At 56.2% G+C, this 25,054-nt stretch overlaps 1 protein-coding gene across 1 annotated transcript; it reads left to right on the top strand.

The window, feature by feature from the left end:
- The first annotated feature begins 32 nt into the window (after positions 1-32).
- On the top strand, positions 33-24,570 carry ALG14 (ALG14 UDP-N-acetylglucosaminyltransferase subunit). Its single transcript, XM_024570682.4, has 4 exons — positions 33-303; positions 1,914-2,065; positions 10,144-10,275; positions 24,208-24,570. The coding sequence occupies exons 1-4, from the start codon at positions 168-170 to the stop codon at positions 24,436-24,438; spliced, it is 651 nt and encodes a 216-aa protein (XP_024426450.1). The 5' UTR covers positions 33-167; the 3' UTR covers positions 24,439-24,570.
- Positions 24,571-25,054: the final 484 nt, after the last annotated feature.

Below are 25,054 nucleotides of genomic sequence, written 5' to 3'. Positions count from 1 at the left end.
AGACCAGACTTCCGCCTCCGGCCCTGAACCCCGCCCAGCTCAAGCAAACCCCGCCCAGCAAGGCCAGGGACACGTCGAGTTTGAGTCTCCTGAGCGCCCGTAGTTCCTGAACTATGACCGTTCCTCCAGGCTGGCCAGAGGCCATCACGCATGCGTCGTTCCTTTGAATGGGGGCCCTCCTGATCCTGGCAGCGGCGTCAGGGGCGGTGGCCGTGGTCCTGGCCCTGCGGCTATGGTTCGTGCTTCATTCACGGATCGTTGTACCCCGGAAGTCTGTCAGCCTCATGGTGGTGGCCGGGTCCGGTAAGTATGGGGCGGTGACCGTCGGGCTGTAGTCGGGACTACAAACCCCAGAGTGCACCGCGACTCCGTCCGCTGGCCTCCTTAGCGCTTTGTGCGCATTGCACGCTCATAGTTGTAGTTTCCCGGCGTCGCCGGAACCGACCCCCAGCCAGGCCCAGTGCCGGTGGGCTGTGGCTGCCGGGCCTTGATTTCAATGACAAATGAGTGCCTCGCACTTGTCTGTAACTAAGCCTCTCTGCAGCGTATAGTTGTCTAATAAACTATTAGTGAACAGAGAGGACGCAGCTGCCTCTTGGTGCTTATATGCAATTTCCCTGAAGAATAAGCTGCTGGTTTGCGTGATCAGCCTAGGCAGTTTGTACTTAGTTTAGGAATCCTGATCTGTGAGGCGAGGTAGTTGTCACATTTAAATGTGACAAAAGTTAAAGTTCGATCCTAGGTCCCCAAATTGACACATACTCTCTGCTGACTGTATTTCTGTGTCTAGCTCCTCCTGGAACCCAGACAGCCGTGCTTCCCTTTCTCCTGCGAGACAGCCGATGTGTCCGCTGCATTCTTTTGATGTTCCCTCTGTTTCGTTCACTTTGTCCCCACTGAAAGCTAGCTCTTTCTTACAACCGCAGGGAACTGGTGGGGAGGGCAGTGTGACCCATAGGAGGCGAAGGGAACAAAGAAGGTGAGCGGGGGACAGGTAAGGACTTCACCTGCCTGAGGCCCGAGACCGGAATGAAGGCAAATAGGTGTGACCGGGCTGGTTGACAAGGCGCTTGCTTTGCTTACGTGGCATGTGGCTAATGTGACAGGCGGCTGTCCTTTTCGGGTGTTTGTACCATGAAGGACACTCAGTGAACACAGTTCATTTCTTTTTAATTCGTGGTGTGGAAACGAAAGCGTTGGCATTCTGGAGACTGTACGACGTCCGCAGTGGAACCTGCGGGTGTTGGGAGACTCCCGTAATGCTGGCGGACCCACGCTGTGCCGAAACCGCAGTGGGGAGCGAGGGGCAGCAGGGCAGTGCCCATGCCTCCCCGACGCGACTGCTGGGCACAGAAGCCTTCAGCCGCTGTCCGCCCACTCCGGCCTGCGCTCCGACCCACTGCGCCCTCATCCGCCATCCCTGGAACACGCGCACGCCTTCCATCCCTTGCCGGCTCCTGTCCTGACACTCCCACCCCACCCAGTGGCCTCCCGGCTCCTATTAGCTTCATCTCCAAGTCACCTCCACCTTCACCAGGGGTCTCCCCGACTCACTCCAAGGCTTGGTTTCTCCTAACCGTTTGCTTCCCCCTCCCCCATTCTAATTTCCCTGCCCTCTCGCATCGCTCTGCCTCTCTCGGTGTCCCACCGCCCGGACTTCTCCATAGCGTGCGGTGTGCCTTACACTTCTCACGACCTTCCTCAGCACCTACCGCAAGCGCTGGTTCCATCTTCACACACTGGTTACCCTCTTCCCCGCGTAAAAGTAGTATTCACACAAGGGCACAGATTCCCGTTTCCAGTCGTCCCTCCTGCCTTTGGGAAACACACGGATAACAGACAGCATGGGTGTAGTTCATCTAGTAGCTATGCCCGCCTGGCCTCCCAGTCTGAAGCTTCCTCTCCTCTTCCAGGCGGGCACACCACTGAGATGCTGAGGCTGCTTGGGCACTTGTCCAGCGCCTACTGTCCCAGGCATTACGTAGTTGCTGACACGGATGAGTTCAGTGCCCAGAAGATACATTCTTTTGAACGAAACCGTGCTGATAGAGACCCCAGTACCATGGTAAGTGACCGTTTCTGTTTCTGAGAAGGTTTCACGTTATGTATTGGGTTTCATCTTCCCGGGAAGCAATCTCACAGCACTTCGGTTAGGATGTGGGCGTGGGAGACAGGTGAGGAGCAGAGGATGACATCCAGGCTTCTGGCTGGAGCCACCAGAAAATGCAGTTGCCCTCGATGTACGTGAGCAAGACCCCAGGAGGCAGCAGGAGGACTCCAGGGGGGACGTCTGTGACCACCCCAGCAAGCCGCAGGCTCTGCGGTTGGATCCATGAGTGACGTTTAGAGGGAAGCCCGGTCTGGGATATAAACTTGGCAGCCACATGTCTTTGCGTGATGGTGTGTACGTAAAAAAGGAAAGTGGGTGAGGTCACCTGGGGACTGAGTGTAGTTAGAAAGCAGAACAGGACAAGACCTGAGCCCCAAGTTACTCTGACCTCCCAGGACAGGGAGTATCACTGTCACCAAAATGTCAGTTGCCGCCCCGGCTCCCAGCCCTGCCGGGCAGTTGGCCCCGGCCCCAGGTCTCTGCACATCTCCCTCCCTCACCTCGTGTTGGGCGCTGTCTGCTTCCTGCTTATTTTCTTCTTATTTCAGGCAGGGAAGGAATTCCCTTCTTCCCAGTGTAAAAGTACATATTGAAGGCATGTAGTGATATTTCTCACACTATTTTAATCTGTTTATGGGAGCAGGGTTTTCAGGTTTGTTTACATCACCTACCAGAACCAAAGTCAAATTCATACTCTGATTGCAGGCAGAGTTTTAATGTGTCCTCTGCGTGGAAGTCTCTTCTGGACTATTTGTAGAAACAGCCCCCCACCCAGCCCCGCTCCCCCCATTTTTCCCGATGCAGCTGTACCCACAGCCATTTCCTGGCCCTACACTACGCTCCTGTGGTTCGCAGCTTGGAGGAGCTCTCCACGGCTGAATTTCCCAGCCTCCTCGAGTGAGCCTGGGCCGTGGCAGCTCCCTGTGCCTGGCGAGGGGTCTTGGCCTTGCCACTCGGAGCATGACTCACACCTGGTCCTGGGGACACGCCGGCCCGCAGTGCGACCACGAGCCCACCCTTCCCAGAACCTGGAGACCCTCCTAGAAATCAGAAGACACAAATGAATAGCCCAAGCAGCAGAGGGACTTCATCTTGTTTGCTTTGTATCTTAAATTGATGTGCAGTCACTCAGTGAACTTCTAAATGTCTTCGCCAGCTTGTAGGAAAGGTATTTAGATGCTGGCATCCACCTGGTCATGCAGAGGTCAGCGTGCAGCAGATTGGAAACTGGATTTTAACTTAGTAACGTCGTTGTGTTAGTTCCAGGGTGGAGACCACCTCCCGTGTTGCAGAAACTTCACTCAGGTTACTCCTGGTTCCTTTGATCCACTGTACTTTTTTTTAATGGTATTTAAAGTCTTTAGGTACAAGATTCACCCTATTTATACGTACACAAGAATGAAAATAAATCATTGCTTCTGCACTTTATTTATTTTTAGAGAGAGGGAAGGGAGAGAGAGAAACATTGTTCCGGGACCTGGCCTGCAACCCAGGCATGTGCCAAGACTGGGAATTGAACTGGCGACCTTTCGCTTTGCGAGACGCCCAGCCCACTGAGCCACACTGGTCAGGGCTCTGCCCACTTTGAAACTCTGCTGCCAGCCCCTGTTTCTCTGAGTGATTTTACTCAAGAGAAACAGGCTTCCCTTGGGAGAAATCTCTCAACCCCACTGGAATAAAGCTACTGGAAAGGCAAGGAGCAGAAAGCTAAGCAAAATTAAAAACCCTGAACAGTAGCTGTGAAATTACTTATAGGAAAACATATCTTGCAAAGCCTTCTAAAGAAAATGTAATTTCCCCGGGGATGAGCTCTAAAGCAAAGATAGCTGAAGCCACACTTCGGACGGATTGGGTGGTAACCTCTCCAAGTGGAACCGGTCACCAAAGCAGCGTCTGTGAGGCTGCGGGGGAGCTCATACCCACCTTCTCGTGGAGCGCAGCGGATCCTGGCTGGCCGTGTGTCTCAGCGGAATGTCCCCCGCGAGACGGGAGGCAGGGACCCAGGTGCTGGGAACAGTTTGGTACTCGACACATTGCACAGTAGTTTTACACGTTTCCAAATGTCCTACCATAAGTGGGGATCTTACTTTGATTAGAGAAAAGGTTTTTTTTTAAAAAAAAGGAAGCCCAGCCCCAGCAACCTGCTGACGGGAAAGGACAGGCAGGCGGTGCCCACACGTGAGCGCTTGGGGGTGCTGGCTGTGACGTGAGCGCAGCACACACACACATGTGCACAGCAAGAGTCAGTGGCCAGAGGGGCCGTCGGAACGTTTGCTCGGGGGGCCGTGGTCTGCCTGCCGGTTTAAAGGGGCCCGCTCAGGTGGCTGGGCTGTGACGATGCCTGAGGGACAAGGGGGATTGGGGAGACGGGCCGCAGGCCGAGGGAGCAAGGCCACCAGCAGGGGTGGGAAGCGGGGGGGTTGGTGGGATTCTGGCCTCTGCTGAAAGCAGGGTTAATAGGGTTTCTGGACACGTTGGAGGGTTGGTGGATGAAGAGAAGACGAGCAGAACATGATGGCCTGTGGTCAACGCAGTGGTAAGAATGGGGCGGCCACCATGGACCCGGGGAGGCCCTGCCGTCTCTCTCCCTTTCTTCTCTCCCCCCTCCCAATGCATAAAGGCTCTTCAGCTTCAGAAGTGGCCCTGCTGGGCCAGCAGGAGTTGATGGTCTGCTGTCACTGTGGACTCCAGTGACTCCCCACCGCAGTCGCTGTCATCCCCGTGGGCTGCCACCAGGCGGCAGTGCACAGCGGAGCATTGGGGCCCGCGGGCGACCCTGTGGCTCTTTTATATGGAGAGTCCTGAAACAGACCACACATAGCCTCTCTCATGGGGACTTCAGAAGGGGAAAGCCTTGGTCCCGGGAGCCAGGCCGAGCCTGGGAGGGGTCGGGGGATTCTCAGCAGGGCAGTGAAGGGAGTCGTGGGTGCCGGCCACTGCACAGAACCAGTGGGAGCGAAGCCGGGACAGTGACTTCAAAGGGGGTGGGGGTGGTCAGCACCCTCAGGTGTCTCACTGAACTGAGGGCACTGGATGGGATGGCAAGACCACAGGTACCTGCAGCTTTGAATGTGGGGTGGGAGGGAGAGCAGAATCCCCAGGCTGGGGTGTTGGGCTGGCTCCCCAAGAAAGATGGGGGCTCCAACCCAGAAGACGGTGTGGGGAAAGGGAGGAAGTGGAGCGTGCAGGCCCCACGCAGACCAGAGGAGGGCGTTTGCCGAGAGCCCTGGCTGGAAAGTGGGGATGAAGTGGGCTAGAGTACAAGACACCATATACCAACTTTAGAAGCCAGGGGTCATTTGGAGCGTTTTAGTTGCAGGAAGGATTTCATAAACAATCTGATCTATTTAAAGGCTGTACAAAGAGGGGAGAGGATTGTCTGGTGTGTGGATGCTGGTTGATTTCTGGTTGTGTCTTTGAACATTTTCTAAGATGACCATTACAAAACAGTGAAGATTGTTTTTTAGAAGCAAAGCTGAGAAGAGATAAAAGCCCCAGTGGAAGTAATAGTTATTTTTGAAATAACCCAAACACGCCTCGTAAGCAACAGTATTTTGGGGACGGGTCTCCCACAAGTTGGGAGCAGGCCAGTTTTTCTGTTACTTGAGTCCCAGGCGTTGGTGGGGTTGGCATCTCCCAGCCCGTGTGTTGCTGACCACGGGGCTCATCAGCCAGTGGGCATGGAGCTGCCAGCACGGGCCTCCTTCCCACAACACCCAGGGCCGCCAGCAGGTGGGGCGCTGGCTCCACGCAGCACAAGTCCGGGCCCTCACCACGGCCACTGCCAACTCTAGCGTTCTTGGAGTCTCTGTTCTTAACTCCCAAGCAGTTCTGAAAGAAATGAGTTTGCACACTATACAATTGCAGTTGTGGGACTTGCCTTCCGTCTGTAAGCTACGTGCCACAGCCCTGGTTTAACATGATTACATCTTTAGAGTTTGGCTAATGTACATGTGCACTCTTCCCCTTGATAAGGAAGCCCAGCTGGGTTCAAGACAAACACCTCGGGCTCGGGAGCCCGTTCTCAGTGGGTGGGTGGCTGCAGGAGAAAACCTGCGGGCTTTGTTGCAGACAGAGATCCTGATGTGGCCGTTTCAGTGACTAAATGTTTTCAAAACAGTACATCGCGTAATAGTTCAACAGTAAAATAAGAAAAAGAATAAATACACAACTTTTATAAGTAAAAATAAAAGCTATGTGTCAAAAATGTTTATTATAGAAAAATGTATTTGTCTACAAAGAATTGTAAGTTATTCTCCATGTGAACTTACTCTTACACATTTTGTGATGTGTACTGAATATATACTAACTTGTCTTCATAAACATATGTTAACAAATATAAAAAATACTTTGGTGCCTATAAAAAAAAAAACAGTCCATCGCCAAGATGTGTACATAGCTCTGAGGTATTTTAAGTGATTTAACGTCCGAAATTCCTTCCTGAATCTTAATTGGCCCCTCCCCCCTGTCTCAGGAAAAGCAAGCTAGGCGAGGCTTTGCTCGGGTCAGAGCTGGACAGATGGAGTCGAAGTGGCTGTGAACCACACACCACACTCACTGCAGCTGCTGGCCCCTGACCGTCCACCTCCCTGTGCCGGGGGAGCAGCGTGAGGTCCCTACCACGCGCCGAGCTACGGCAGACCCTCGCCCTGGCCCTGGCTCCACGCCACTGCCCCAGCATGAGGGCAGAGCAAGACAGCCTCTGTCAGCGTTTGAGAGGCGCGAAGCTTCTCTTCCCAGGAGCAAACACCTGCCTGGTGGCCTCGGTTGGGTGATGTTCCCAGTCGTGGTGGCCGGACTCAGGCTTGTCCCATGTCAGTTAGGCCCTTCTGGGCCCACCCAGAAGTGGGAGCTAGAGGCAGGGGGTGAGGGAGGCGGGCTGAAATCCCACCCAAACCGTCGGGCCGAAGCTGTGAGACAGCGACTCACCCAAGGGAAACCGGGTGACTGGGGGCCACAGACGGGGACTGGAGGCTGGGAGAGGGCCGCTAACGAGCCTCGTGCGGGGCATCGGACTCTGGGCCCAGGGCCCGTAATCCTTCGGAGAACAGACGGCTTCTCTCTTTCCCTGAGCCCACACCTGCAGCCAAGGACCGCCTCTGCGGGCAGCCAGCGTGCACCTCGGGGCTTTGGCCAGCCAGGCCTGGGAGCCAGTCCTGCCGACACTGTGGCTGGTGAGAGTCCCTGGTCTCAGGAGAGCTCCTTGCTCCACAGCGAGAGACTGAGGTCTGGGGAGCCTGGCGCCCCCAGTGTGACAGGCTGCCTGTCCGCAGGGCCCAGTCTGCAGCCGCCACGCAGGCACCGGGAGGACGCACGCATGGAGACAGCTACTCGGCGTGGCGAGCACTGGCCGCCTCAACTTCAGAGTGATGGCGGGACCGTCCAGTGTCCTGTTAGCATGCGTTAGGCTTTGTGTTATTAAGAAACAGCTATGAAAGAAAGCTGAAACCATTTTGGGCTGAACGAAATTTTACCACTTCGGTTTTGACTTGCTTCCAAGAGTCCGCGGCGGTGTGGCGTTCATTACCTAGTCGACGTGCCGCATGTTTCAGCGTGTGGGGACGGCGCCGAATGACCTCACAGACCACTGCGTCTGCCCCGCTGTGGTTTGCGAAGCCATCGGGACTCCTGGGTGGAGTTATTTCCATCTGAGTCACTGCAGCCCTCTGTTTAGTTTGTCACAAATCTCGAGCCAGATATGTCTGTGGTTTCTAGCAGTGAGGTAATTCTGGAAGATGCTCTGGAAGTTACAAGTTGTCACCCACTGTTAGCATCTAACTCAGGGTTTCACTTCATTTCAGAGAAACTAAAGGCCTGAGAAACTCATCTACCCTCCGCCTTTTTCATGCTTCAGTCTTTCTTGTCGGCCCAGCCTCTGCACGTTTACTCATGTGTCAGTCAAGGCCGTGTGGGGGGCCCCGGGAGGCGCGGGCCCCTGCAGTGCTGTGGGGCGAAGCCCTGCCCTCCTCCATCTGGAGGCTTGGGGGGTGGGGAGGGTGGACAGACAAATGATAGATAGGGTGCTCCGCTAACTATTTGATAGAGTGAGAATAAGAGAGTCTCACTTTTACGTTCCTCTTTCCTCCTCTATTCCGCTCCTGCCCACTGTGGGAAAGAGAGGGGGCCACGCCGCTGGAGGCCGAGCTCTGGACTTACTTTCCAGAACTGGGTCCACACTTGGCTGCCGGGTGGGAGGGCAACAGCAGAACAGAACTTGCCAGAAGGGCCTTGGGGTCTAAGGTTCAACAGAAACATCTGACTATTCCTGAGGCTCTGTTTTTATTCTGTTTTTCCCTAGAAAGGGCTGGTACACCGACCTTCAGTGAGGAGCCAGGCACAGGGGACAGAGGTGGGAGGAGTTGGGAGCCCGGGTGCCCTAGAACCAGGAAAAGGGACGCCTGCTGGAGGGCCAGAGGCTGCAGGTGTAGAGGGTGGGCGGGCTGAAAACAGACGCTCGTGCCCACCTTCCTGCCGCACAACAGACGCCTCCAGATGCAGCCTAGAGCCCCGTCCGAACTGCTCAACGCAGCCCCGCAGTACATGTCCTCGTGAGCGCACAGGCTCCCTGCCCTCGAGGAGCAGCTGCTCCCCAGGCCTGAGGGGGACGGGCAGGGAGTGTGCAGAATCTGTAAGCCTGGCTCCCTGACTTAATCTGTGCTGTTGCTGGGCCCCAGGAAGGCCCAGTCACTCTCCTCTCCTGCTCCGCAAGCCTGTGGGTGTCCCTTCCCCATGAAATAGGGCTACCTGTGGACCATTGGGACCAGGGGGAAATGACAAAGTGCAGCTTTTGAGGGTGGGACTCGCCCGCCCTCTCTCTGCTCACTGGTTTCGGGGAGGCTGGCTGCTGTGTAAGGAGAGGGGCAGGGCATCCGGCCAAACCCAGCACCTTCTCCAGCTCCACAGGAAAGCCCACCAAGGGCCACTCTGTCCACAGCCCTGCAAACTGAGCGGCTCTGAGCTGCGAGTGTGTGGTGATCCGTTATTCAGCGGAAGAAAATGGACACCCTCGGGACTTGAGTTCAAGGCAGCAGCAGCGGCCCGTCTGATTGTGGACGTAGTGACACAAGCTGGCTGCAGGGTTCAGACGTGGGCACATGGGGCCTGGAGAATGAACCCATCCTGAATATCAGCGCCTGTACAGCTTGTGGCAAATGGGTCCCAACTTTCTCCGTGTAAATACTAGCATTTGCACATGTGTGCCCAGGCACACGTGTGTGTGATGTGTTAATACACACTGAGCCACATTAAACAGACCGACCCCACACTTGATATTCACGTTAGCCATGCGTGTCGGCCCGTCTCATACACATCCACTCACTCCCGCCATCGTCACAGCAGCTCCGCACACTTCCCTGTAGGGACTTCACTCCCCGGTGGACGAGACGCAGGCCTTTCCAGTGCCCACAGACGGTGAGGCGCTGCCTGGCCGGAGCGAATGCTGTCTGTGGACGCAAAAGCGCCGGGTCAAGAGCAGACACACTTGAAATGCTGCCAGATGTTTCCAGGTGGCCCCCAAGAGTGCTCGCGGCGTGCTGGCCCCGGAAGGCCAGCATCTGTTCTGCAAACCCGCAGCAACACCGGGGGTCGGCCCAGGCCAGCAGGTGGGGCAGGGACTGGCCGCTGTGTCCCGTATCGAGCCGTGAGCCAGCTTTCCGCAGGCGCCAGACTGTGCGTGCACCTGCTGTTGGGGACAGCCAGTCCACCATCGCGGCTCTGGGTTCCGTGTCTCAGGGCTGAACTGTAAGAGTTCTTTGTACCTCAGCATGCCACGCCCTTCGCCTAAAACATCTGACAGAAAACTGTCCCCAACGAGTTGTCAGCATGGACTGTGACATATTTGAATCCTGTTTAGAAAACCTTCAGTCATGACCCAAAGATGGGAGCTGTGTACAGCACAAAGAAGGCGTTTTAACTGAATTCACAAGCAGTTGGGGTGGACGCCAGGAATAGTCCAGGAAGTGTCGCACACAGAGGCCGCCTGTGGCGTGCTGGTGTCGGCGGCCCACTGACGGGTCTTTGCTCTTTCCTTCCAGATGCCCACGTACCACATCCACCGCATCCCCAGGAGCCGCGAGGTCCAGCAGTCCTGGCTGTCCACGGTGTTCACCACCTTGCGCTCTGCCTGGCTCTCCTTTCCCCTGACCTACCGTGTGAAGCCAGACCTGGTGCGTAGCAGTTGCCCCGGTGGCCCCGGTGGCAGTGTGCCAGGCAGACCCGCCCGGCCAGCCTGCGCAGGGGGCGAGCGCTGCTGCGCTCTGCTGGCGAAGGGCGTAGTGAACTGGCGGCTGATGTCAGGGGGCACCAAAGGTCCTGGGAACGGCCTGGCCTCAGCCTTTGACCCCTCGAGTGGAAAGAGGGGCTGTGGGGGCCCACTCAGCTTTTATCTTACTTTAGTCCGTCCCCCTGTGGGCCTCTTTCTTTGCCTTAAAGCAAAAGGGTTGGATTGGATGTCTTTCAGTTTCCTTCTATCCAAATCTAACATTTTACGAGAGCTGTAAACTGGCTTGTAAAAAGTGGAGGGATGTTTCTAAAGGGAGAAGGCAGAAGAGAGAGTGTGGGGCACGTATTTCCACTTTACACTGGACCAGCTTAAACATGCGAACATCACCTGGCCGGCTGCCCCACCACGACCGGCTTCCCAGGCGGAGCCCCCTGGTGTGCGGAAGCCCCTCTGGTGGGGACTGAAGGTCATGGCTACAGGCCTTTCTACTCCACCCGGAGCCAGACCGCCTCACGCAGGCCTCCAGGGTCTGCCCTGGGTCTCCCTGGTTGTCCTGTGTCCTGTCACAGAGCGCTATCTCTTGCCTGCCTCTGTGGCCACTGCAAAAGAAACCTCTTTCAGCGAGGACGGCAGCACCGGCCAGGTGCCCCTCAGCTTCTCCTGGCCGGTGTGCACCGAGCTGAGGAGTCTGCCTCTGCGTCTCACTTAGTCACTGTCCTTATCGCCCCAGAGCGCCTGTGAATAGCACAGCAGGCCATGCTCTCCCACTGGAAACCCCGTCAGGTACTCAGAGCTCACGTTTGCTGAGCGCCAGCGCTCGTGAGATCAGTGAGGCTGTCACTCGAGTTTCATGGGTCACAGATGGGGACCCAAGACGCAGAGTCACTTGCCCAGACTCAGTGCTCGGGATAAAGCACGGGCCTGGGACGGGGACCCTGGCCTTGACCACTGCACCGCCTCTTCAGGGGAAACCTGCGCAGGACGTGCTCCTGCTCAGGCCGGTTAAGACGAGACGTGTAAACCCTCTGAAACCCACCGCGCCACACCTCCCCCCCCACCCCTCTGTCTCTCTCTCTCTCTCTGTCTCCTGCCTCGGGGGTGGCGGCTCCTCGACCGTGTGCCTCTGCCAGAGCCCAGACCTGTCCCCTGAAAGGGTGCATTGCACTGTACGTAAGTTGTATCTCAACCATGTACAGCTAGAAAAGACAAACTGGATTAAAATACGTATAATTTCCTAAAGCATCACAGCACTCAGCTTTCTGTAGCCTTCCACACGGCGCTGAACTAACTCCCTGTCTGCAACTGGCTGGGGGCTCCCTGCCTTCTCTGTCTCTGCCGGTGTCCCACCTGGCAGTCCCGCTGACGGCAGTGAGAGGCAGGGACACTTTGTCCACCCTTCTGGGCCCTGGCCAAGGGCCCCCACTGATCTTGGCCCCTCATAATCCTTCCTGTGCTTTCTCCTGCCCCCCGCCCCCGGGACGATACTCACATCAGTCACGCAGTGGTCGGAATTTTGAACACTCTTTGTAGTTCACTGTTTTGCACCTGAGAACCCAAGGGTTTAGTCACTGTTGTGTCTTCTTTAGTTCCTCCCCAAAGTGGAAGTCTTTGAGGGCATCTCGGGAGAGTAAGCGGACCTCCCAGCGTCCTGAAAACGTGCTCCCGTGGAGAAGTGTGTCTGTCCCAAGGGAAGAAGAGAGAGTTTAATCGGTGCGGTCGCTGATGCTTAAACTTAAGTTAGAGGTCTGCACATACAGGTGGGAGAGGTCTGCAGAGTTCTCGAGGGCACAGGCTGTGTATTTTTGTGTTTCCCATGGCCCTTCCTAGAAAAGGGCCTTTCACATACTTGTGGGGTGACTGAGAAAGAAGTGAGTGGATGCTGGGCGCTGTGAGTCAGCGCAGAAACAGGCGCCTGCTCCCCGAGCGGGCTCTTCCCAGGGCTCCAGAGGAGCCTGCAAAGCCAAAGGGCCTTCCTGGGTCTCGTGTCCACTCCGGACGTCCCCGGGCTGGCTGCTGTGAAAGGGAACTGGAGCAAGGAGCTCTGCACACAAACAGGAACGCTAGTTTAATTTTTAATTGAGTGAAAAGTAAATTTCAGATTCTACATGTATAACTAATTGGGCGAAATGGACCGTCCCAGCCTAGCACCCTGCCTCTTTGCCTGAAGCTGAGGCCGGTGTAATCTAGCGAGACAAATCATGTATCCATGACACACACACTCTCACTTCACATGAAAGAAGGCCATTCTTTCCCTGAGTCACTTTTTTCCATGTTTCTTACCCAGTGTGAGCTGTGAAATGTCTAAGTTCACGGCGGCCAGTGGTCAGCATAGATAGTGGGTTATTGTCCACAAGCAGGGAACTGTGATTTTTCTTTAATTGGGCACTTTCAGTGGTGAGTCACAAACTGGGTGGCACTGGTTGCCACTGTTTGCCTAGTCTATCACACTTGTATTGGCCTATTGGTTGACACATGTTTGAAACAGTAACGAGAGTCCGTTGACTTCTTGATGATCAGCCAGAACCCGTGCGGGAACCTTGCTTCCCCTCTAACGCTGGGCTCCGATTCCTGTTGTGTGCTGACCTTCGCCTGGAGTTCCGTGTTCTGGTGATCACACCCTTCACGACACGTGCAGAGGAAACTCAGCTGCACAAAGGAAAGGTCAGCTGACCCTGTTTACAGATAGATGACTATCTGTAAATGGAATTACGAGAGAGTAAGATTATCAAGCCAAGTCAAATAAGAAACAACTGGCCACGGTCGCCTTTTGCTTCGTGTTTTCCAAGATGAACGAGATCAGATGGGGGGGGCGGCGGGGGGGGCCATTTGGTGACGTCTGGTCAGTGCCTGTCCCTGTGGAGCAGCTCGTGTGCACGGGGCTCAGAGATCAGGCCAGGGTTCCTTTTCCCAGCGTGGCCCTCCGGACTCTCCCTGCCCGCTCAGCAGCCCCTGTGGGGACTCGAGGGGGCCAGCCCTGTGGGGACCAGGCACGGGGCCTGTATGACGAAGGCCTGTCTGGTCCCCGGGGTGGGAGACGCGGTGTGTGTGAACCCCCCCACCACGTCTCTGGTTTCTTCGGGCTGACGAGCCACTCTCCCAGCCCTGTGGTAGACTGCCAGCTATGCCTGACACACTGGCACCATGACAGCCTGGCGCTGCTTCCTTCCAGAAATGACATCTGTAATCTAAATGGCGTGGCTTCTGGTTCACGTTCTGAATGACCTCAGCACAAAGTCAGTCCGAGTCAGGCTGGGCTTCACCAGTCCCAGACTGCTTCAGTCGTCTCTGGTTGCCCCTCTGGGGGACTCTCCCACACTGAAACTGGGCTTTCTCCCCTTCCACAGTGGGTCCTTTTCCACCTGGCGCACAGGGCCGGTTTCCTCCTGCAGAAGCCAGCATGGCCCTGCCTCCCCTTTGCTCTGTGCTTTCACTGCCTGGTCCCCAAGTTGTCAGGGCTCCGGCCCATCCCAGGGGCCTCTTCCTCCCCAGGTGGAAGTCAGCATGGTGTCCCAGGGGTGGTGAGGTGGCACAGAATGTCACTGTGAGCGCGCTGGAAGGGGAAGGGGAGCCTGGTGGAAACGGGGCTGCTTTCAGAAGGGGTCTGCTGTGCAGTCCGAGGCGGGGAACCTGGAGGGACGGGGCCCTGAGGGCAGGGTGGGCAGTGGGGCGGAGCGGAGAAGTGAGCGAAGGGCAGGCTTCGGGATGGCCTGCAGTTCCAGGGCACAGCGTCCAGGCCCAGGCCCAGCACCAGGGGCTCTCGGGTGCCCCACGAGTCGGAAGAGCCCTGTGCTCATAGCCTCTGAAAATCATGAACTGACCTTTTGTTCAGCATTTTTCAATCTGCCTTTGGTCTGAGGGCAGGGAGGAAAGAAGGGAGCACCAGGGGACTGGATAATGTGGTGCGGGGGGGGGCTGCAGCCCTGGCAGCAGGAGGGGTCCGAAAGGAGGCAGCCTGGGCATGGGGACTGGGTGCCCACTGCGACCTCCTCAAGGCCTGCCCCTGCCCCTGGCACCTGCGCAAGCGCTGGAGCCCTCAGGGGTTCAGTCTGAGCGTGTTGAAGGGGAGGGGCCAGGCCAGGGAGTAGGGAGGAGCAGAGGTGGCGGCTCAGGGCGTCGTGTGGGGGAAGGTAGAACAGGAAAAACTCGTTGCAGAACTGCACCGACTGACTTTTGCACCCGCCAGCCTAAAGCCTGGAACTCGTCTAAGGGGGTTTTCACAGCACGTCCCTGAAGTGCTAGATGCCCCTTCTGTCAAAGCAGTCAGGAGAAAATGACAGGAGTTTCCCCTTGGTCTGAAGCAGGATGCAGTTGTCTCTTACGTTGGGATGACGTCCACAAACACGGGGCGGGCCCCTCTGCAGTGCCAGCGCGGTGGCCTCGGGGCGTTCGCGTGCTGTGCGGCCTGCCCCCGAACTGGGCCCAAAGCATCCTCATCCAGTTGCTTTACTTTAATGCCTGCGTGTCGTGGAGCCACTCGGGCTCTTTTTTACTTTATTTTAAAAAAGAAAAGATTCCAGCTTAGTGCTTTTTAACAGCCTCTGGGGACACGGTGCCCTCTTCAAGCCTGTGGGTGGAAGGGGCCTGTTTAGGCCAGCGTTTCCTTTGTGGGAGTTTGCTTTCCGGCCATTTCCATGTCTCCTGGCCTCCTGGAATAATTCGTACTTTTGCAGCAGGATGCCTCCTGGCCACGGCTTTTTCTTCCTGGTGTTAGATGCAGAGAGAGTTGCCCTCTGTGTGAGACCCCAGCTGTGCTGGGACAGCGTCTCCCAAGGGGACCTTCCCTGCAGCCCAGCAGGGCCAGCTCTGACCCTCTCCAGGGCCCAGGAGCAAATGCCTGCAAACCTGTCAGACAGGACCTACCACTGGGGACAGGCAGACTGTGACCCCCCCGGGTTTACTAAGGGTCTAAGGGTCGGGCAAACACTGCGCAGATTTCACCCCCTGTGGCTCAGAGTCAGGAGCGTCAGTGTCCTGTTGGGAGGAGCGAGAGGGCATCGGTTAGAAATGGTGAGAGGGTGAGCAGGCACTGCACACTCAAAACAGCAAGGAGCTCCCTGCTGACCAGGCCTCGGCCTTGCAGAGAGAACGTGTTGTGGCTGGCCGTGTCCCCTGGGAAATGCGAGCGGCGGGTCTGTCCGGTGCGTGGGTGTGACGTCAGAGCTGACGTACTTTGGACTTCCGCCCTGAAGGTGAAACCTGCGGAGGCACGGGCTCTGTTTGCAAAGGGCAGCACATTCCACTTGTTAGCACGACACCATGTCGCCTTCTTGGTCTTCCCGATTTCCTGTTCGTTGAAGCCGTGCAGACACACCTTGGACAAAGTGGTTTTTAAAACACGTGTACAGCTGACAGCTTGTGGAAGCAGGTGTGCTCTTAAGGGCTGAATTAGTGCTCTTCCTCCTGCAGACTCCTCTTGAATGTGCAGGTTCTCCGGTCATCTTCCTCCTCCTCCAGGTCAGACTGTGAGCACGGTGGGGCCCAGAACTGTCTCCTGGCTTCGTGATTCCTGCCCATGTGGCCGCGTCCCGGGCCAGGCGCTCAGACAGGCCTTCAGTTAGTGACCGGGCTGTGTCAGCCTTCTCTCCTTCCTCCTAGACCCCACGAACCGGTGAGCCGCCCCCGGGCGTCAGCTCATCAGCATGGCCCCTCCCTCCCCTCAAGCGGGAGGCGCTGGGGGGGGCGTCCTCCTGGACACGGAGAGCCTGGGGACTGGGAGCCCTGTCCTCCGAGTGCGGCCACAGCCATGCGCGGCCCTCTTCGGGCTGACGGGGCCTGAGCAGCACAAGCCGGTGTGGGGGACTCAGGTCTCCCTCCGCGGCCATCCCACCGAAGTGCCGCTGCGTTTGTATGGAAAATGGTAGCACTGAAGTGTTTTAGTTTGTCAGAGGACCTGCACCTGTCAGTGTAGGATACTTTCTGGTGCCACTTCCCAGAATTAGACAACACAGATATCAGAGCAAGATTTTAGCATCTAAATCTCTAGCGTTGAAGTTATTTATTCCTGAACCTGTTATTGTTTCATGAACTTGATGACAAATAGCCTTGACCAGCAAAGTGAAACGTCAGAAGGCGGCCAGTTCAATTCCCCCTCAGGGCACATGCCTGGGTTTCGGACGGGTCCCTGCTGGGGGGCGTGTGAGGCAGCCGATCAGTTCTCCTCTGTCACATCCATGTTTCTCTCCCTCTCTTTCTCCCTCCCTCCCCCCTCTCTAAAATTATTTTTAAAAATCTAAAACTTACTGACAAAAAATTATTCGTAAGTGTCTATAAATCAGTCAGTCACCAGCGTGTCATTATTCCATACCGACTCACTGCTGAGCCGGCAGGGGGCCGAGGACGCTGTGTGAGGCTCAGGTGGCACCCTGCTCTCAGCGCCTGTGCAGCGGGCACGGCCCCAAGGCCAAGGCCAGGGAGGACACCTGTGCCCCGGAAACTGAAGGGGCCTGCCTTGGGGCTGAGGGCAGAAAGCAGCAGCAGTGTGGTTATTTGGGAGTGATTTCCACCCCAGTCCTCACCAGAGGTGAGCGCAGGTGGATGGGCCCTCGTCCCCAGGCCCCACACGCAGGTCACAGGTGAGGGGCGTGTCTGACGGAGCAGTACACGGACATTGGGCCCAGGGCCAGGAGCCCCTCAGGCCCCCCAGGATCAGGAGCTGACCGGGCACCCACAGAGGAGGCCTGTCTTCCAGCCACACAGGGGACAGGTCGGGAAGGCTGGCACCCTTGGGCTCTAGGGCGCTCGCTGGACTGGCTGCGGAACCCTCGGGTCTGGGTTTCCGAGGATGGTTCCAGGCCCAGAACTACACAGGCCGGGCAGGGAGTGCCACCATTGCTCCGAGAGTGAGTTGCGTAATTCGGTTGGAGAATCCAAAGGTCAGAGACGCCGGGGGTTCCTGCTTTGTTTGCCTGTGTTTCCTAAGGAAGAACAACTGACAGGCGTGCTGTCAACATTAAAAGGACTCGCGGCAAAAATAACTGCTGATGCTTCTGATTGCACTGGGGACCTGAAGGTGCTGAAAGACTCGAGCCGCAGCCTGGGCCCCTTGGACCAGTGAGCTGGGCTGGCGCTCGGAGGCAAGGGCTTGGTCTCTTCCGTCCGCACAGCCAGCGCAGATCCAGGGGGTCACTTGTTTGTTCTCGTTGTTGGCAGCCCGGAGAAGGCCTGCGGAGAGGAGAGGGCCCACCCTGCTCCTGCCTTGGTGGGAAAGCCCCCAGCCTCTCCCCGGTAGGTGTGGCCTCAGCCCCAGGGCTTTCCTAGGTGTCCTCTGTCACCTCTCAACCAGGGACGCTGGACTTTTTATCGTGAAGGACTGTTGGATTCCGTCCACTGCTTCTCTGCACCTGTTGATAGGATTGTGTGATTTTCTTCGTCCGCCTGTGGGCGTGGCGGACCACATCACTTGATTTGTGCTTGCAGGTTGGCCCGGCATTCATGGGGCCAGTCCCACCTGGTGATGGTGGCGTGTCATCCCATCCAGGCTTGGCTAGACTGTCTGTGAACTGGCCTGTGCTGGCTGCCTCACATCCCTGGAATCACACAATATTTTTCCCTTTTGACTGGCTTGTTTCATTTAGCATGAAGTTTTCAGGAGGAATAGACAGTGTATTGTGTGAGAATTTCATTCCTGTGTAAGGCGGAGCCAGTCCGTCCCGGCAGGGCTTCCATCTCGGCACAGCAGGGCAAGCGCGAGGTGTGTGGTGCACACCAGCTTCGAGAGAATCGGTCATTCCAGAGCCTGCTAGGTCTCTCCTCTCCCTCCTCTTCCTGAACCCAATTTGGTCATTTTTCTCTGCTTCACTCCTCCCCCACTTAAGAAAAAAAGTGGGCATCCTGGCCCCAAAGCTCCCGATTCCCAGCCAGCACGGGTTGAGCTCCCCGATGCTGGCCCGGCACCCACGTGGCACCTCGCAGGTGTGGAGCCATCTCACCCCTACTGCAGCCCAGAACCTCATTTCCCAACATGTGGTCTCCGTTCTGCGGGTCAGAGAGCTGTGGCATAGGGAGAAAGCCAGCGCGGCCAAAGGCCACTGGCAACCGAGTGGCGGAGACAGGACCCAAAGCTGGGGCCTGGGGAGGCAGCATCCACTCCAAGTACAGCCCGGCACTGCCTCCTGAGCAGGGGCGCTGCCGGCGGAGCTCACAGAGACGCGTCCCAGCAAGTCATGTGGACAGACACCCAGGATGGATGCCCGAGTCACAATGCGGCTGTGCGTGCTCGATTGTCCTCGGCAGCGAGTTCAGAGTCACTGCCTGTCTCAGGTTGATGCCGCGCCCGGTTCCCCCCAGGAGCCCCATGGCCACTGTTCCCCCAGCCAGCAGGAGCCCGGTTTGGGTGGGTCCGCTCAGACACCGGGGAGGGGGCCAGCGAGGCCTGCTGGGTAACAACCGTGGGCCCCAGCGAGTGGATTCAAGGCTGTGGCCGTCAGACACAGCAGGCGGGAGCTGACCCGGGTTCAGATGACCCCAATTTCCACCCTGGGATGGGACGCCCTCTATCAGAGCTGTGTGTCTGTGAGGGGCCCTGGAGCTGAACTGCAGGGAGCAGGGATTTGTTCTGCCGCCGTCACACCTCCTCCACAGGAGGTTCTCAGATGAGGACCTGAGAACCCGCTGCCCAGGGGAGCCTGGCCACCCAGCAGCGCCCTCAGCAGGGCTGGGAGGGAGCCTGGACTTCAGCCCGGGGCCACTCACTTCCTAAGAGAGGACTCTTAGGAAGCCAGCGAGGGACAGGCGTCTGCAGGCCTCCCCAGTTCCGGGCAGCTCCCCTGCTTTGGAGAGCTTCGGGGTCCCTGAAAGCCCCTCCAGATAAGTCCCGCTGGACTGCGCGTCCCCACATGGGCCCTTGGGGGAGCGCCGGCCCCCATACCTCCCTGTCTCCCTGCACACACAGTGCCCTTTGCAGGAGCAGGTGGGGGCAGCCCCTCCTGTGTGGGGGGCAGAGTGTTTGGGCTCTGGGGGGCACGGGGGCCACCAGGAGCCTGTTCAACAGGCACGTACCCGGCCCCGGACCAGATATTCCAATTGGGAAAGAGCCGGCTCAGCGTGTCGTGGGGGCCTGCGGAGAGCAGCACAGAGGCACGGGGTCTCTTGCCAGTGTGAAGGGCGCTGTCCCAGACTGGACCAGGGAGCGCTCTGCCTCTCACGGTCCTCCCTACGTCCTGCCTTTGATGTGCTCCAGGAGGGAGTTGCCAGCACAGTCACATGCACGTGAAAGCTCAGCTAACCCTGAAGGCCAGAGAAACCTTGAAAAACACCTTGGCTCGGATGAGCAGGGCCATTCAGCTCTGCGAGTTGCTGGCGGGGCCCAGTGCGGCCTTGGTGGGGCTCCGCAAACGTGGGGGGCCGTGGACAGACAGGAGACAGCTTGGAAGGCCTACGTGTGCCCGAGGGGCACACATCCCCGCAGTCAAGGCCGGGAGCTGGGCAGGGCTCCTGGGGCCGCGTCCTTCAACCACAAGGTCTGGGGTTCTGTCTGCTGTGTTTCTCTCTGGCACCCACACAGCCAGAATTTCTTTAAAGGTTTAATATTTATTTTTAGAGAGAAGGGAAGAGAGGGAGAAAGCGAGGGCGAGAAACATCAATGTGAGAGAGAAACATCGACTAGTGGCCTCTCGCAGGTGTCCAGACCTGACTCGGGACCGACCCCGCAACTGCGGATTAAGGAATCAGATCATCCTTTGTAAAACTCCACCGCCTTTGTTTGTGAACACTCATCCGCACGAGGGTGTGCGTGGGTTACCCAAGGAGAACTGCTGGCCGGCTGGCAGCTCGGCGAGGCCAGGACGCAGTGCGCGGGTGCCTGTGCCAACGAGGGAAGGACCCAGAGAAAATGTCGCTCACAGGCCAAGTTCTGTCATCGCTTTGAATTCAACCAGTTCTTCCTGTTCAGAAAGGGTATTCCCTGGGTGTCCGTGGTAACCGTTTCCCCCTTTTATCTGCCAAAAAGTTTTCTACTCCACCTCAGCCCAGTGGGTCTGCCACTGATTCTCTGTGAAAACATAGAGTGTGCGTAACAGTTGCCAGAATCGCACCTTCAACCACCTGCCGGCGTCCATCTGCCCTGGAGCACCCCCAGCCACACCAGGCCTGGTGGGCGGGTGCGGACGGCCCACCCGGGTGGGGGACGCGGAGCCCCCCATCTCCCAGAAGGGGAGCTTGAGTCTCCGCTGTGCGGTCTCACCTCGTCACCTAAAGTCCTGTGCCCTCAACTCCTTGTCCAAACGTGACGGTGACAATGCCCACCTGGAGGGCCGCAATCAGGCCCCAGTGGGGTCACTCTGCAGAACGCCACGCCGGGGTGCTGTGCCTGCAGAGGTCGGGGGCTGCCCTTCGCCTGCAGGGACGGAGCACTGGGGGCTGTGAGGCCGCCCCTGCCCTGGCACCCACCGCCCCGGGTATGCCCCTGCCCCGTGTGGGGAAACGCTGGGCTACAGGATGCAGCACCTCCCAGAAAGCGCCGCGGAGCGCTGAAATGCAGTGGGAACAGGGAACGGCCCAGAGGGCAGGAAGCCGGCACCTTGACCGTGTGTCCAGAGGACAGGAAAGCGCCGAGATTCCATTTCCTCAGTGGAGCGCAGCAGCGGCCAGGAAGCCATGGAAACAGCGAGGGGCTGGCCTGGCCGTGCTCTCTGACGGTGACACCAAGTAGCCTTGGCTTTGCCTTCCAGACCAAAAAACATCAGGTCTTAGCTTGACCTCACATTACTTTCTGTGCTGGAACATCAGGGCAAGGACCCGAAAAGGCAGTCCAGCATGGCCACTGACCAGCTCAGCTCTCTGCCAGCCCTGACCTGGGCCGCTGGAGGAGCCAGGCCGTGGAGCCTGCGTTGTGTAGGGCCTTCCTCACATGTGTTGAAACTGCAGCTGGGATTTGCTGAGATGGGAGGTGAGGGACACGGGAGCCTGATGCCTGTGTCTCTGCTGCTCGTCTGCCAGCCCCGGAGCTCAGGCTGCAAGGGAGGCTCCCACAGGGCCACACGGCCGGTCTCATTTCCTCATCCTGCCATCAAGTCTGTGAGCCACCTTGCAGCCAGGGACTCCCAGGGCCCCGCAGGTCAGGGCAGGGAGGCTGGAGCCCCCTAGAAGGAAACAGCTCTCAGCAGTGTCGTTTTGGACATGTCCCCTCAAGCAAAGGAAACAAACGGGAAAAAAAAAAATGGGACTACATCAAACTAAAAAGGTTTGCACAGCAAAGGAGATGAAATCCTCCACAAAATGGCCAATAAACATGAAAGGATGCTCAACATCACTTATTATCAGGGAATTTCAAAATAAACCACAAGGAGATATCACCTCACACCTGTCAGAACAGCTGCCATCAATAAGTCCACAAACAACAAGCGCTGGAGAGGTTGTGGAGAAAGGGGACCCTGTGCTCTGTGGGTGGGAACGCAGACTGGTGCAGCCACTGTGGAAACAGTATGGAGTTTCCTCAGAAAAGGAAAAATGGGACTGCCTGTGATGCAGTGACCCCACTCCCGGGATTATATCTGCAGAACTCAAACACACTGACTCGGGAGGACACCTGCACCCTCTCGTTCATGGCCACGTTATTCACCACGGCCAGGCGATGCGAGCCACCCGGGTGTCCATCAGCAGGCGGTCAGACAAACAGGCAGTAGTACGTGCATGTGATGGAATATTACTCGGCCGTGAAAAAGAATGAAAGTAGCAGAGAAGAGCAACACGCAGCCGGCCAGCGAGTGCCGGCTGAGCAGCAGGCACTGTGCTCACAGGCTCTGCAGCTCAGGGCAGGCGCCCGGGCACAGAGCCAGTGAGCGCGAGCCCAGCACGGCCCCGCAGGCTGCAAATGCATGGCTGGCTGCGTATTGCGTCTTGACAAGGAGTTATTCAAGACTCAGAAAAACTTAAAAAATCTGTTCTGGCCAAGATGGAGGTGTAGGTAGACACACTGTGCCTCCTTGCACAACCAAAAGGACAACAATTTTAAAACCAAAAACAACCAGAAATGACAGAAAATCAAACTGTATGGAAGTCCGACAACCAAGGAGTGAAAGAAGAAATACTCACCCAGACCGGCAGGAGGGGTAGAGACAGACAGCCAGGGTGGAGAGGACTCGTGGCAAGGCGGCAGCTGGCAGACAGGGCGGTCCCACATTCGTGGGCAGATAAACTGGGAGGAACAACTGGGAAGCGAGATGGACCACACAACCCAGGGCTCCAGTGCAGGGAAATAAAGCTTCAAACCTCTGACTGAAAACACCTGTGGGGGCTGCGGCGGCAGCAGGAGAAACTCCCAGCCTCACAGGAGAGTTCGTTGGAAAGACCCATAGGGTCCTAGAGTGTGCACAAGCCCACCCACCTGGAATCAGCACCAGCAGGGCCCAGTTTGCTTCTGGGTATTGGGGGGAGTGAATTAAAGCCAGCAGAGAGCGGAGCAAGTGGCACTGTTCCCTCTCGGACCCCTCCCCAATGTACAGCGTCACAACCCAGCAACGTGGGTTGCCCTGCCCTGGCAAATAACTAAAGCTCCACCATTTACTACGTAACAGGCGCGCCAAGACAAAGAAATATGGCGCAAATGGAAGAACAGATCAAAGCCCCAGAAAAAATATACCTAAGCGATGAAGAGATAGCCAACCTATCAGATGCAGAATTCAAAACACTGGTCATCAGGAAGCTCACAGAATTGGTAGAATATGGTTGCAAATTAGAGGAAAAAGTGAAGGCTATGAAAAGGGAATTAAAGGAAAATGCACAGGGAAACAAAAATGACGGGGAGGAAACTGGGACTCAAATCAACGGTGTGGACCAGAAGGAAGAAAGAAACATTCAACCAGAACAGAATGAAGAAACAAGAATTCAAAAAAATGAGGAGGCTTAGGAACCTCCAGGACAACTTCAAACGTTCCAACATCCGAATTATAGGGGTGCCAGAAGGTGAGGAGGAAGAGCAAGAAATGGAAAACTTATTTGAAAACATGATGAAAGAACACTTCCCCAATCTGGCAAAGGAAATAGACTTCCAGGAAGTCCAGGAAGCTCAGAGAGTCCCAAAGAAGCTGGACCCAAGGAGGAACACACCAAGACACATCATAATTCCATTAGCCAAGATTAAAGAGAAGGAGAGAATCTTACAAGCAGCAAGAGAAAAAGAGAGAGTTACCTACAAAGGAGTTCCCATAAGACTGTCAGCTGATTTCTCAAAAGAGACCTTGCAGACAAGAAGGGGCTGGAAAGAAGTATTTGAAGTCATGAAAGGCAAGGACCTACATCCAAAATTACCCTATCCAGCAAAGCTTTCATTTAGAATGGAAGGGCAGATAAAGTGCTTCCCAGATAAGGTCAAGTTAAAGGAGTTCATCATCACCAAGCCCTTATTATGTGAAATGCTAAAAGAACTTATCTAAGAAAAAGAAGATAAAAAATATGAACAGTAAAATGGCAACAAACTTACAACTATTAACAACCACACCTAAAACAAAAACAAAAGCAAACTAAGCAAACAACTAGAACAGGAACAGAACCACAGAAATAGAGATCACGTGGAGGGTTATTAGCAGGGAATGGGAGGGAGGAGAATGGGGGAAAAGGTACAGAGAATAAGAAGCATAAATGGTAGGTACAAAATAGACAGGGGGAGGGTAAGAATAGTATAGGAAATGGAGAAGCCAAAGAACTTACATGTACAACCCATGGACGTGAACTAAGGTGGGGGCGGGGAATGCAGGTGGGAGGGGATGCTGGGTGGAGAGGAATAAAGGGGACAAAATGGGACAACTGTAAGAGCACAATCAATAAAATATATTTTTTTAAAAACTTAAAACATCCCTTCTAATGTGTGACTGTGATTAATGCAAAATGCCTCACTGAGATTAGTGTTCTGTGTTTTAACTTGCCCTTCAACTTCTTTCAGGTGTTGTGCAATGGACCGGGAACCTGCGTCCCCATCTGCGCCTCCGCCCTCCTCCTGGGGCTGCTGGGCATAAAGAAGGTGATCATCGTCTATGTGGAGAGCATCTGCCGCGTGGAGCACCTATCCCTGTCCGGCACCCTCCTCCGGCCCTTCTGCGATTACTTCCTGGTGCAGTGGCCCACTCTGAAGGCGAAGCACCCCAGCTCTGTGTTCCTGGGGCGGGTCGTCTGACCCCGCAGCCCCCACTGTCGATGGCGAGTGGGGAAGGACAACACGTGTGTCATGAAGCCCTCTGGGCCCCCGGAGGGCTGTTGGTGTCAGGAGTAAGATGTGTGCACCCAGGGAGGCAGCTGAGTGATCTTATAAAACACACGTTGAGCCCTGGCTGGTGCTCCGGCCTTCAGCAAACCCTTTGGTTTTCACCGGCCTGCAAACCAAAGGGTCGCTGGTTCAATTCCCAGTCAGGGCACATGCCTGGGTTGTGGGCCAGGTGCCCAGTAGGGGGCGTGCGAGAGGCAATCACACACTGATGTTTCTCTCCCTCTCTTCCTCCCTCCCTTCCCCTCTTTAAAAATAAATAAAATCTTTAAAAAAAACCAGACATTAGTAAACCATTCAGTATTCACACCTCTGTGCACCAAGCTTCTACATCGAAGAATTTCTCACTGCCTACAAGTTACCTTCTCACTTGTTTTAGTCGCTTTTCCCTAGAACTAAATGCAGGATCTGTATGATTAGTAAAATTGCTTTTTAACCAGTATTTTGCTTTGTGAAAGAAAGGTATTTCTTTGTCTTTGTTCAATCCAGCGGGCAGTATTTCCTGTGTGGACTGCTCGGCCCCCTGGGG

The sequence above is a fragment of the Desmodus rotundus genome, chromosome 12, assembly GCF_022682495.2.
Source record: "Desmodus rotundus isolate HL8 chromosome 12, HLdesRot8A.1, whole genome shotgun sequence".
Classification (NCBI taxonomy): Eukaryota; Metazoa; Chordata; class Mammalia; order Chiroptera; family Phyllostomidae; genus Desmodus; species Desmodus rotundus.
Note: the sequence above shows the minus strand (reverse complement) of the source record. Positions and strands in the feature narration are given on the sequence as shown.